The 13,696-nt window shown below is 45.9% G+C and overlaps 2 protein-coding genes and 1 non-coding gene across 4 annotated transcripts in view; 2 read left to right on the forward strand and 1 right to left on the reverse strand.

Moving 5' to 3' along the window:
• LOC114573066 (syncytin-A-like) overlaps positions 1–13,696 on the reverse strand; it is a 42,015-nt gene that overhangs the window by 17,345 nt on the left and 10,974 nt on the right. The gene's annotated exons all lie outside the window — the stretch shown is intronic.
• Positions 4–2,799, forward strand: LOC114573064 (uncharacterized). Its single transcript, XM_028604966.1, has 3 exons — positions 4–930; positions 1,017–1,182; positions 1,411–2,799. The coding sequence occupies exons 1-3, from the start codon at positions 448–450 to the stop codon at positions 2,469–2,471; spliced, it is 1,710 nt and encodes a 569-aa protein (XP_028460767.1). The 5' UTR covers positions 4–447; the 3' UTR covers positions 2,472–2,799.
• Positions 3,556–3,628, forward strand: trnav-cac (transfer RNA valine (anticodon CAC)). Its single transcript has one exon. It is a non-coding gene; the product is annotated as a tRNA-Val (tRNA).

Genomic DNA, 13,696 nt, shown 5'->3' on the forward strand with positions numbered 1-13,696 from the left:
CCAACAACAGTGCCTCGAGGAGCAAGTTTAACAAAGACATCAGCATCAAGTTAGACTTGTTTCACTGCATGAGGCGCTTTACCAGGGAGTGTGTGTCTGAACATCACCCTCTGTTCAGCTCCTTCTGCCAGTTCCTCTCTGCAGCATTTGTTGTGGTGGACCAGAGGGATCTACAAAGGCTCACAGAGGCATACACCTTCTGTGGAATCTCTCCTGCAAATCCGACAAAGCAGCACATAAGAGAGCACTGCAGGACAAAGGTGCCACAGCCGAGGGAGCTGCTGCAGAGGGTTGAAGATGTGTTGCACCACTTCTACCTGGCAAAGGACGCCAATGATGTGCCCCTGTTTATGGCCTCCATGCTGAAGTTGTGGAGGATCCAACGCGTCCACATCCTGAGAGGCTGCCTGAGCGACCCTGACGTCGGGGAGGGAATTCTCTACAGGTATGGTGGTACCTTGCAGCTCAACTACAACAAGGGTGCAGGAGCCTGTACCTGTTTGGATTACAGTGAGAGGCACCTCTCAGCAGGAGGGCTTCCACTTTCACCAAGCCCAGTGGGTGACAGGCAACCGGGTGTCCTGTGAACTTTTCCAGGCCCAGGCAATGACTGGAGTGGTGCGGTGGAACTTCCAGAGGCTGGTGGACCTGAAACAGCCTGGTGTGGAGCTGCCATCTGTGTTTGACCCCCTGTTAATTTCAGGACTGAACACAGCCTCTGTCAAGGTGACAGGCCAAGCAAAATATCCCAGGCTGCAAAATACAAACAGGGACACAGGGGAGAGATTTGGACTGCAGTTTGTGGAGCCAGGTTGTCGTCCTGTTGTGTTGAACTGGGACAAGCACAAGGTACAGCCCAACATCCCAGCTGCTGTAGCCATGGAGACAGAGGATCACTGCCCTGCTGCTGTGGTGGACACAGACTCTCAGGTAATCCACTCTAAACACTCACTGTCAATCACTGACCGTCCGACAGACTCACTGACTAAATCACTATATTTTATGTTATATTTCAGGAGACCAGTGATGAGCCAGTTGGAGCGGTGCCCATCCTATCTTTCCAGCAGGGCTCTGAAACCCTTTCCCAATCCCAGCAGTCCCAGCAATCCCAGCAGTCCCAGCCACCCTTGATACCAGCTGCGGCCAGAGCCAAATCAGAGACTCAGTCTTTGATGGATACAGGTATACAGACCTCACAGTATAAAGCAGGCCTGATAATATTTAATACGGAATAACTTAGTGTATCCAAAGTTTAAAACTATGGGAGAATATAATATATGATAAATGTAACAAATTTAACTGATCAACTCTTCACACAATCAACATATACATTTTTTTTAATCCATGTTTTATCCAAGTTTGGCAAAAAACAATATAATAAATGTAGGCTTTATTGTTTACACCATTCAGGGGTAGCACCGCTGCCTGTTTCTTCCTCTCCCCGGGCCGCCCGCACTGGACCAATCAAGACGGGAGGCCTTGTTCAAGTCTTGGACCACAGCCGGTGGAAAGAAGCCATGAGAGCTGCCATCGACGGGCTTCTGGTTAAGCACCATGGGTCAAAAGACTTTCTGAAGCGGGTGGACGCAGACTATGCTGCCATGGTCCAGAGAGCGTGCACTGACCCCAACAGCCTCCTTCATCCAACCACATGCCAACATATCTCCAGATATGTAAAGCATCTGGCCAAATTAAAAAACACCAGCTCCTCCCTCAATACCAGCCCAGAGAAAGTTTTGGAGACACAGCAGCTGTGGCACAGTTTGACTACAGGCAGTCAAACGACCAGCGTGCCTGTCGTAACTCTACCTCCTGCTACTTTCAACCCTTCACCTGCTGCTCCACCCCAGGAGGAGTCCCTGAGCCGGGCTACAGTGGAGCGGATTGTAGCAGAGTTAATGCAACAACAACAACATCAGCAGCAGCCGCCGCAGCCGCAGCAGCAGAAAAAAAAGACCAGGAACTGTGTAGCCTGTGGTCAGCCCAAGTCCCGGTATCTTGGCGATGGCTCATCAGTTCATTTCTTTTATCAGACACAAACAATCAAATACTTTTACTGCTCCACAAAGGTGTTTAAGACATATGCAGACGAAGGCCTCACAAACCCTCGGATGTCTTTTGAGGACTTTGCTGCGTCTCCATTCTTTGAGCGGGAGCTGGAGGGCGCCAGACAGAGGGGGGCTGAGTGGAGGAGGGTGGCAGAGGAGAGGGCAAAGAGGAAATCAGAATTGCAGCTTCCAACAGGTCGCCTGTGCAGGTTCTGTCATCAACCCCTAAAGCAGGGCCCTGACAGCCCTCACGTACATGACAGCTTCCCCGGGGTACCAGGGAAATACATCTACTGCCCCTCCAGAGTGTTCTCCCTCTACAAGGCACAGGGCATGGGGCAGGAGATGACCTGGGGGGAGTTCAAACTGTCGGACTTCTATGAGGCTGAAAGGGACAGATGGGTGGCAGAGAAAAAAAAATGAACACTTCAACTTCAAATATACCCTCTCTCTCTCACACACACACACACACACACACTACTGTACTTAGTCAGGACTGTTTCATTGTGATATTTTAGTTTATTCAACTTTATTCACCTTCACTGGATATCTGGTCTGAATCATCATCATCACTTTTTCATCATCACATCACAGTCTCTCAGTTGTTCACATGCACTCTTCTGTAACAGTGTAAATAAGTGTAATTTTATTTTACACAGTGTGTACATTTTTATTGTGTGTTTTAGATTTGTATTGTGTTTTAGATCTTTATTTGGTGTTTTAGAATTAGGTAGTTTTTAATAAAATATCTTGAAAGCATCACTGTGTCTTTATTTGACTGAGGAAGTAAACGTCTTAAAAAATGAAATAAAATTAAACATAAATTGATATAGTGCTTTGCAATTTTGTATCATTATACAAAAATGTACTATTATTAAGTTAAATTCAACTTTTACCAGTAGCAGCATGTAAAAGTATTATTGTCATAACATTCAAATCATGAGGTGTTATCATATTTCCACATCATTTTAAAAAAATATATTGAATTAAATTTAACATTAAACGGTTAAAAACTTTATATATAATTGTTTTGTGTAATACAGACATGCTGTAGCATAATATTCTGAACTAAATACAGGACAATTTTTTTGGGTAAGGGGGGATTCGAACCTTGTTCTTTTGGAGAGGCTTCCGGTCAGGAAAACATCTTTTTTTTTTTTTTTCTTTTTTACGAGAAAGTCTTCTACACCTATACGCGACTGGCCGCTGCGTGACAGGCAGAGATACTGTCCACTATACTAACGAGGACTGCCCAAGCACTGGATTTAGCACGTTACTCGCTAGGTGGCGCTATTACAGCATCTAGGCAACAGTGAATACATGTGGAAACATTTAGGTCTACTATATATTCACTGTCACTCATGTCTATGACAGAGCAGCTGTGACTGAATCCTGTTTAACATATCTATGTGTCATAAATAGACATGCCAAACGGCATTTTCAACATTTTAAGTAAAATATGAATGGTGCATTTCCCAACGAACATGTGAAAAAAAGCTTTTCATTGGATTCCGTGGTGTAGTGGTTATCACGTTCGCCTCACACGCGAAAGGTCCCCAGCTCGAAACTGGGTGGAAACAGGTTTGTTTGAGTTTACTTTGCAAAATCAAACAGGCCTACCGAAGTTTCCATAGTGCACTAGTCATTGCGTTGGCCTGACACGCAAAATGGCTCAGGTTGGAAACCGGGGTAAAGTACGTTTGTTTTCTACTTTATTACAGTGAGTAATGAAATCAAACGATTCAGTCAAATTGTCAGCCACAGCCAGGGTTGCGTTTGTAAGAAATAAAAATAATCAGTCAAGCTGGCTATGCTTTATGAGGATACAAATCATAGTTGAATTATAGTTGTGTGTTTAGTGGAAGAGCACTGTGACAGCTTAGTCATGGAAAGTGAGAAAAGGATACTGTTGTACTGTTGTACAGCAGCACTGTATGACGGTGGTCAGAAAGCAACAAGAGTGCAGCAACAAAGTTAATATCATATCAGTTTGACCATGAGAATAAGTTACTCCTCAACCTGTGACAGGCAACAGCGGCGCATTGTTCTTTCTGACCATCAGCATAGCTAAAGTCCGCCTAACAGCTAATGAAGAGGGCGTGTGCCAAAAGACTGGGACCAGTCTGTGCACCAACCAGGGGACGCTAAGTCTGAACCACGGTACTCCAACTTTTAATAAACAAATCAAAATGCTCTTAGAGACGGATATATGAATTCATGTATAAGCCAGAAAATTCAGTCTGATGAGAGAAGCCTGTGTGCCTGCTCAACTCGGACCCGTGTACACGTTTATGCTCTTATGATTTTACTTAAATAAATACTTGTTAAACTTTTAAGTCCTCTTCTTGCCTACTTAGTGGATTTTGAAACACGACAAAGTGGTGACCCCGACGTGATCCACTAGGTGGCGCCAGAGGACTTTCCCCTGAATTGAGCAGACAGGACGGACTCCAGTTTTTCCTTCACTCAAAACAGCGCGCTGTCAAAAAATAAGGTAAGCAGAGACCTGTTAATATCTAACTTCTGCACATTGAGCATAACCAAATTTTTGAGTGAAGAACAAGAGTGCCATTGGTAAATTGAATGAAATCTTAAGAGTATAAAAGAAAACTAAACAGTAAAACGAAATTGCAAAATAAGAACTGTTAACAGAGTGAAAAGAAAGCCTGTAAAAAGCTCCTGGTCTACTGTGACCTGGGAGTTGGGCAACAAAAAATAAATCTAAATTAGCCTGTAAAAAGCTTCTGTTCTAAATTAGCCTGTGACCGGGACCGGGAGTTGGGCAACAAAAAATAAATCTAAATTAGCCTGTAAAAAGCTTCTGGTCCGCCGTGACCGGGGAGTTGGGCGACAAAAATTTAATCTAAATTAGACCTGTAAAAAGCTCTTGGTTCATTGAAATCGGAGAGTTGGGCAAAACTAAAATCAAAGAGGTAAACCTTCGAAGGTTCAATGGTCTGACGAGACCTATAAATTGGCTATAAGAGACTCGTAAAAAGCTTTTGATCTACAACTGGTCGGAAAGTTGAGTACATTGGGTGAAATAAAACCGTAAAAAGCTCTTGGTTAGAAAAATCGGAGAGTTGGTTTAATTTGACTTAATTAGAGGAATCTCAGTCGGTTGGTTGGTAGATACTGTAAAAAGCCAATGGTTGGTTATTCAATCGGTTGGTTGGTAGATACTGTAAAAAGCCAATGATTGTGAATTCACCGTAAAAAGCTCTTGGTTAGAAAAATCGGAGAGTTGGTTTAATTTGACTTAATTAGAGGAATCTCAGTCGGTTGGTTGGTAGATACTTTAAAAAGCCAATGCTTGGTTATTCAGTCGGTTGGTTGGTAGATACTGTAAAAAGCCAATGATTGTGAATTCACCATAAAAAAAAAGCTCTTGGTTAGAAAAATCGGAGAGTTGGTTTAATTTGACTTAATTAGAGGAATCTCAGTCGGTTGGTTGGTAGATACTGTAAAAAGCCAATGGTTGGTTATTCAATCGGTTGGTTGGTAGATACTGTAAAAAGCCAATGATTGTGAATTCAATGCAATGACAGAAAACGTTTTAAATTTCGATACGGAGGTAGATTTTGAAGTATATTGTGAAGAGAATAAAATTACTAGAGCACTGTTTGATTTTGAGGTATACTGTGAAGAGGATAAAATTAATAAGGCACAGCTTGAAGTAGAAACAATCACTAGTGGAGGTCCATTGTGTGAAGTGTCCGAACGGACAGGAGAGAATACTTTAGGAAAAGAGTGAAACAGTAACAGGTAGTGGTGACGAAGTGAGTTTAGAGCTAGACTCAGATTTTGAGAGCAACATACAGCAGGACAAGAGACAGACTGACGTTACAGAGCCAAATTGACAGTTTGAAAAGCAGAGACAATTGTTCGTTGAAAATATATACGGTTTCTTATATATAGTGTGTTTCGGGTGCTGTTGGGAACTGTATCATGGCATAAAGAAGTGAAAGATTGTGCATACAGTGCTGAAATGAAAGAACTGAAAGCTTTTCTGTTGGTGAAACTGGGGAAGAAAGCACCGGGGGGGCAGCAGAAACAATGGGTTGTGACAGGGAAAAAGATACTCTGTAAGTGGGAAAAGGAAGGACTGTTGGCAGACATAGGGAGAGATGAGAGTGTATTGAGAACTTTGAATATCAGAGCAGAGAGTCAGGCACGAGTGGCAGACACAGAATGGAAAGAAAAAGGGAGTAGTAGGTGGGGGCCTGCATGGGGGCGTAAACAAAAGAAAGCCGTTGAGAAAGATGTCACAAGGGGGCTGACTGAACTGCTGGGTAAACTGAAAAGGAAAAATTATAAGTTGGCAACATCTGGTGGCACAACTGAAGTAGTACCAGAAAAGACTAATAATAACCCAACCACAGCCACTGCCAGCATGTACCCTTCCCTGCCACAACCAACAGCACCTCCATCCTACGAGGCTATAACAGTGGTTCAAGCTCCTGTGGTGCCAGTAAAGAGAGGTGTACTGGAAGTGAATGGAGGAGTTCTGGATCTGGACATCCCCCAACACAACGACCTGGCAAATCTGGTTAAATGCACAGCCGACCTGACTGACACAGTTGACAAACTAGAAAATCAAATGCAAAACACCAGAGCAGAAATGAGCCAGCTCAAGGGGGAATACATGGTTGGGACACAGTCACCATCAGGCCAAGGACCCCCAGGACCATCCACTGCATCACTCCAACTGCCACCATCACAATCAACGCCTCAACTCCTGCCCCAACCTCGGTCCCAGAGCACCCCCTAGAGGGGGTCTGCAAGTGAGACCACCTCCTTTTGATCCATTTGTAAATGAGTATGCCCCCTCAGATAAAGTCTCCAAACACTCTGACTACACCTTCTCCAGCCACACTTCAGCGGTTAGCTTGAAGGAATCAGGAACTGACGTATCCTCTACTGACGATGAAGATGAAAAGCAGCACAGAATTATAAAACACTTCACCAAAAGGGGTCCCCCACACGATGGAGGCATGCAGAAACTGCAGCTGCAAGGTGTGTTTGAAGGAGAAGCGAAGGTCATGGATGAAGCAAGAAGAGTATATGACCTTAGAGACAGACCCCAAAAAAGGGGGGCTGGAGCTTTCCCTATTATGGAACACCCCTCAACCAACTTTGGAGTGTATGTGTCATTCAAACACAGAGATCTGGAGGGGTTACTGGATGACCTCCCACCAATCACCCAGGGAGCTGGACCATGGATACGAAAGTTGGAAGAACTTTGCCAGGGCCAAACCCTGGCCCTAGCAGATATGAGAGCCCTCCTCACCAGAGCCATGGGTGGTGATGAAGCCAAACGCCTGCTCAAGAGCCTCCACATCTCCAGACATGACCATGATGGAGACAATTTTGGGAACTATAGAGGAGTTGTCTGGGATGGGCTTCGTGATAAATATCCCACCAAGGCCAACCCAGAAGCCATGACAGGCCTAACCCTGAAACCAGGCGAAAACCCCATTGATTATCTTAACAGGGCTAAATCTCTATGGAGGTCAGCTTGGGGAGAGAAGTATGACCGCTCCAAGGCCTCCATCCTGCTGTGGAGAGAGAGATGCATAGCTGGTCTGCCTGAGCCAGTACAAAAACAACTGAAACTCACCGTTGGCCTAGCTCACCTGCCAGAAGAACAATGGTTGGCGCACATCTCCCATCACACCGACCTACATCGCGAACAAACAGCCAAAGATGATGAAGAGATGCAGCAATTGACCAAAAGAGCTCTGAAGCTACAGGTCTCGAAAGCCACTGAAGAAGTTAATACCAAGAAAAAGGTTGTTAAACAAATGGCAGTACAAGACCCTGCACCTGCAAACCAGATGGGAGTCCTCTCAGACCTGTTGATCGAAGTACATGATGCAGTTAGCCAAGCAGTAGGAGACGCCATGACTCGATCCTTTGAGTGGAATGCGGGAGAAGTCGAGGACCCCTCCACTGCCTCAGTGTACATTCCTAATCCACGGGGGAGGGCCTCTTCCAGAGGAGGTCGCCCCAGGAGGGACTCCTGCTACATTTGTGGCAAACCAGGACACTGGGCTTCTCAATGTCGTTCACCTCCCAATGGATCCAGGGGAAGAGGCTATTCAAGAGGAGGAAGAGGACAGTTTGCTCCCAGAGGCGGGTACAGACCACCCACACAGCAACAAACTCCACAGGTGCCTAACCAAAGCCACCTGCCCACTCAGGCTTGGATGGGAGAACAATACTGATGGGGCCCAGAGAGTTCAGCCAACCAATTGGACACATATTCACCCCTGAAAGAGCCACTCGTTGAATGCACCATAAATGGAAGGAAACACTTAATGTTGGCTGACTCTGGGGCTACATATTCCTGTATCACAACTCAGCTTCCCTTATCATATGACAGCACTGTGGTGGTTGGAGTCTCGGGAACGCCACAGAAACAATTCTATACCACGCCTGTCCCTGTCACTTGGAGAACTAATTGCACCACCCATCAGTTCTTGTATGCACCAGAATGTCCAGTCGATTTACTTGGAAGAGATCTCCTCTGCAAGCTGGGCATCACCATCTACTGCAATGAAGAGGGTGTGCATGTCGCCTCCACACCTCCCCTCTCACTCCAGCCTGCAGAATTCTCCATATGGCTCCAGCCCCATTGCCACCGGAGGAACCTTTCACCACAGTCTATTGGCTCAGACTAGATGGCACTCTCCCACAAACACCTGCTATACAGCACCAGTATATGCAGTTGAGAAAATGGATCTCCACACTACATCCATACAAAGCACCATTGGATGACCTCCATTGCACTCTCAACTACACCATCACGCCAGATGATTGCTACGATTACGATTGGGAGGCAAACATGACACTCCTCACCCCCACCATCTCCACCACTTCCATGTTCATTGGCAAAGAAGGAGTTGCAGCTGCAGTTGACCTTATTGAACACATCCAACCGTGGTATCAACTAGGTACTGACTCAGCTCCACATATCAGCCTAGCCATAGGATATGCCTATGAAGCCAGATCATTGGGACCAAAGGTCAAAAGAGCCCTGACAGTAACGTGGGAGGAAACCTCGTTGCCACGGATATGGAAGGCTAAAGAAGAAGATATGTGGTGTATTTCCACCCCTACCACAGAAACAACTCATCCTGAAAGGAAAGAACTAGCAAGACACCATGGCAGCGAGATGACAGATCATCCTGACACAGACAGACTACTGGCCACTGTTCCTGTGGACAACTGGTCCGCATGATGTGGGGCTGGTAGATACCTCGACCATTCCTATCACATTGAAAGAACCCAGTGAGGTCATCTGGAAACCACAATACAGACTCTCCCAAGACCAAACTGAGGGCATCTCTCCTACTATCGCTGGGCTCTTGGACTCTGGAGTTCTAGTCCCCACCTGGAGTGACTGGAACACACCTCTGTTTCCTGTGACAAAAGGACCTGGAAAAGGATGGAGAATGGTGCAGGACATCAGACCCATCAACCAAGCCACGGTGCCAGATGTTCGGCCTGTTCCAGACCCATACTTGGCTCTACAGAACATACATCATTCTCACAGTTTTTTCACTGTCATTGACCTGGCCAATGCCTTCTTCTGCATCCCACTCCACCATGACTCTCAACACATATTTTCTTTCACCTTCTTTGGCACCCAGTACACCTACACCAGAATGCCCCAACGCTACAGAGACTCTCCTGGCATTTTCAATGACGTACTCAGAGAACACCTAACCCAAATCTCTCTGCCAGAAGATGTCATCCTGCTCCAATATGTGGATGACATTCTCCTTGGTGCACCCTCCACTGAGCTCTGCCTGCAAGCTACAGGAACCATCCTGTCATTTCTTGCATCCAAAGGTTATAAGGTCAAGAAGGAAAAAGTCCAGTGTTGCAGGAGGAAGGTTGCCTTCCTGGGAAGAGAAGTCTCTGCCACAGGTCAGACCCTATCCAGCCAACATCGAGAATCCATTCTCCAGCATCCTCACCCAGAAACAGTACAGGACATGTTGTCTTTCCTGGGTTTGACGGGGTACAGCAGAAACTATATCCCTGATTACACCCTCCTCATCCAACCACTCAGAGACCTAGTGGCTGAAGCTGGAAACAGAAACCTAAATGCTCTCCTCCAATGGTCTCCTGAAGCTGAAACTGCCTTCTCCCTCACTAAGGAAGCACTCTCCCAGGCCACCATATTGGCTGCACCTGACTACACCATTCCATTTCATCTTGATGTTTCTGTCAAGAACGGACATGTTCATGCCGCCCTTTTCCAGAAAAAAGGGGAGACAGGTTAGTGCTAACCTACCACAGCTCGAAATTGGACACTATTGAACAAGGACAAACATCCTGTGCTCAACATCTGGCTGCATTATCGAAAGCTGTCCAAAAAACAACCCACCTGGTCATGCATCACCCATTGCAGATCCACACGGACCACGGAGTGACCGCATTCCTGCAGAGCAATGCATTCACGTTCAGTACTGAACGAAAACTGAAAATACAGAAGGAACTGAGACAACCCCACATCACTTTTGTAACCTCAGCCATCAATTTGGCAGACAAAATGGGACACGGAAAACCCCAGCTGTGAAGAAGTGGCAGCACAAGAACTGAAACTCAGGCCAGATCTGAAAAACGAACCTCTGCCAGATGCACAACATTGGCTGTACACAGATGGATGCTGCTACAAAGGAGAAAATGGAAATGTGGCTGCTTATGCGGTGATGGAACAACACGCAGACGGTACACACACACAAGTGGACTCAATAATACCACAACCTGCATCAGCACAAATGGCTGAAATATTGGCACTCAAAAGCACTGCAGTGGTCAAAGGGAAAAGGGTCAATATCTACACAGACTCAGCATACGCACATGGAGCGGTGCATATAGATGGACCACAATGGCAGAAGAGGAATTTCCTGACCACCAGCAAGACTCCTGTCAAGCACAAGGATCAACTGGTAACCCTACTGGAAGCAGTAAAAGCGCCAGTAGCAGTGGCAATAATGAAGTGCAAAGGACATGACAAAGCAGACACAAAAGGGTGGCAAAAGGAAATGAAGCAGCAGACCAAAGAGCCAAAGAAGTTGGAGGGTACACTCCCAGACAAATGACACTGCAACCAGAGGGAGGACCAACAGAACTAACCACAGAAAACATAAAAGACATCCAAGAAGAGGCCGGACCATATGAACATTCAGAATGGCAGAGAAAAGGAGCATGCAAGGATAAAGACGGCATTTGGAGGTCACACACTGGACACATAGTGGCTCCGGCAAAGCTATGTCGACTATTGTTCCCAACCATGCACGGCCCCACCCATGAGGGAACCAGAAGAACCCTTACAAACATGAAAGAACTATGGTGGCACCCATGGATGTCAGACATCATCACCAACTTTGTGGAAGAATGTGACACATGCAACAAACACAATAACAAGAAACCATTCAAGGCCCCAGCAGGAAAATTCCCTGTGCCTACAGCCCCCTTTCAAGACATCACCATAGATTTCACAGATATGGGGCCAGAGAACAGAGTAGGGGGAAAAATGTATCTCCTTGTAATGGTAGACAGATTCACAAAATGGGTTGAAGCGATGCCAAGTAAAGATGAAACAGCACAGACAGTTGTAAAATGGCTGAAAAATGAACTAGTACCGAGATATGGCGTACCACGCACAATAAGATCAGACAATGGATCTCATTTTGCTAACAAACATCTACAGAAAGTAGAAGAGGCATTAGGGATCATACACAGATATGGGTCAGTTTATCATCCACAATCACAGGGATTAGTGGAGAGGGCCAACCAGACACTGAAAAGAAAAATCGCTAAAGCATGTCAAGGTACAAAACTAACATGGGTAGAAGCACTGCCGTTAGCTCTTATGTCCATGCGCAGTTCCCCAGGATCTGACACACACTTATCTCCTCATGAGTTACTGACTGGAAGAAAAATGCCAGGCCCACCCAGGGATGGAGGTCATATGCCATCCCTGGATGTGTGTAAACAAGAATATGATGACTACATGAAGGCATTGACCAGTCTTACTTCAGTTTTATCTGAACAGGTCGCCAGAGCACAGACCCCGGGAGAAGAGGAGCCCCGGAGCAGTGTCAAGGTAGGTGACTGGGTGCGAGTGAAAGTCCACAAGAGAAAGTGGACCGAGCCCAGGTGGCTTGGACCGTACGAAGTGAGGGAGGTTACCTCACACTCTGTCCAAGTAAAAGGCCGGGCAGGAGCTGCTTGGCACCACCTGACACATTGTGCCCCAGCACCTACACCTTCCCGTGATTTGAGGGAAGTTAGAGCTGATTTGATCAACAATGCCGCTCCCGTTCAAACTTAGGCAATCAGTCCAAGGGAGCGAACCCAGACAAAAATACTACTATGGATGCACATGGAAGGTCTGGGTAGGAATGCTAATATCTACAGCCATACTCGTTATGTTGTTATTTTGGTTCATAGATACCAAATATGACAGAGGAAGAAGGGAGGTTCAGGTGACTAGAACAAAGGGACAGATCACATTGTCATTTATTAGGGGACACACAAGCACAGCCCTATTAGACCTATGCGACATAGTGCCATGCACCACCAAAGACAGAAGAGAGGAAGTCATATACATATGCGTCACGACCAACTCAGACAAGTGGTGTAGCAGTTGGAAGTGTGCCATAGCTAACACAGGCTCAGATTGGGGAAATGTGGGATGTGAACCATATGATACAATGCACCTTACGATAACACATAGGGACCTGAAATCCAGACTGAGTGTAGGTATAAAGCAGGAAGGACGATGCCAGGAACAGAAATGTAATCCTATATATGTGACGTTGAAGGATCCAAAACCAGAGGATGCAGGGACTTATGTTATGGGATTGTATGCTGAAGGGAAAGATCCATTAGGACAGTTCATCATTCAAGTCACAGACCCATGGAGTAATAGTACACCGTCCACATCCATTACTGCCAAGGTTGACGCAATGAACACAGGTATGGGTGTCCTGAAAGACTCTAAAGGGCCATTAGTGAAATATTTGAACCTAGAGGACTTTACCATTGAGGAAAGGTTGGAGATGGAAACTGGTTTCACACCCTCAGGTAACACGTGGCTCAAAATGATGAAATATACTGCTAGAACGCATAAAATGTCTGACTGTGTTATCTGTGCTTAAGCAAGACCTCATTTGGGGACAGTACCATTCCCACTCTCACCTGTGGACGACCTTATTGGTTATAATTGTATGTTAAGTCTTTACAGTGATGTGACCATGGAAAGTGATGTCTGCAGGACCCTGTCTCTCCTGTATCCCAGAGTGCGTGCAATACAACCGCCTCCAGGAGTGGTCGCCTACCTTGGTAACTATACTTGCATCACACAACCCAACAGCTCTACCATGAATGTGGGACACCTACTTAAGAAGTTTTGTATGTACACCTACAACACATCTTCGTTCATTCCCAATGTCACACAGTCGATGTTTAACAATCAGAGTAAGGGACTCGCTGATGTCTGGTGGATGTGTGGGACACAGCCCGCCTTAAACCATCCTTACCTGCTAAATGGGGGAACCTGCGCCTTAGTGTCCCTATTACTGCCGATTAACATGCTTCCTATTAGCGCAGGGAAGCTAGAGGAGACA

Source organism: Perca flavescens, chromosome 18, assembly GCF_004354835.1.
Source record: "Perca flavescens isolate YP-PL-M2 chromosome 18, PFLA_1.0, whole genome shotgun sequence".
Lineage (NCBI taxonomy): Eukaryota > Metazoa > Chordata > Actinopteri > Perciformes > Percidae > Perca > Perca flavescens.

Bases quoted from the DNA above. Each gene is read 5' to 3' on its own strand.
- LOC114573064 (XM_028604966.1), top strand. From the start codon at position 448: ATGGTGGTACCTTGCAGCTCAACTACAACAAGGGTGCAGGAGCCTGTA. The intron at 931-1,016 runs GTAATCCACTCT...GTTATATTTCAG, and splicing joins TGGTGGACACAGACTCTCAG to GAGACCAGTGATGAGCCAGT. The intron at 1,183-1,410 runs GTATACAGACCT...TACACCATTCAG, and splicing joins TCAGTCTTTGATGGATACAG to GGGTAGCACCGCTGCCTGTT.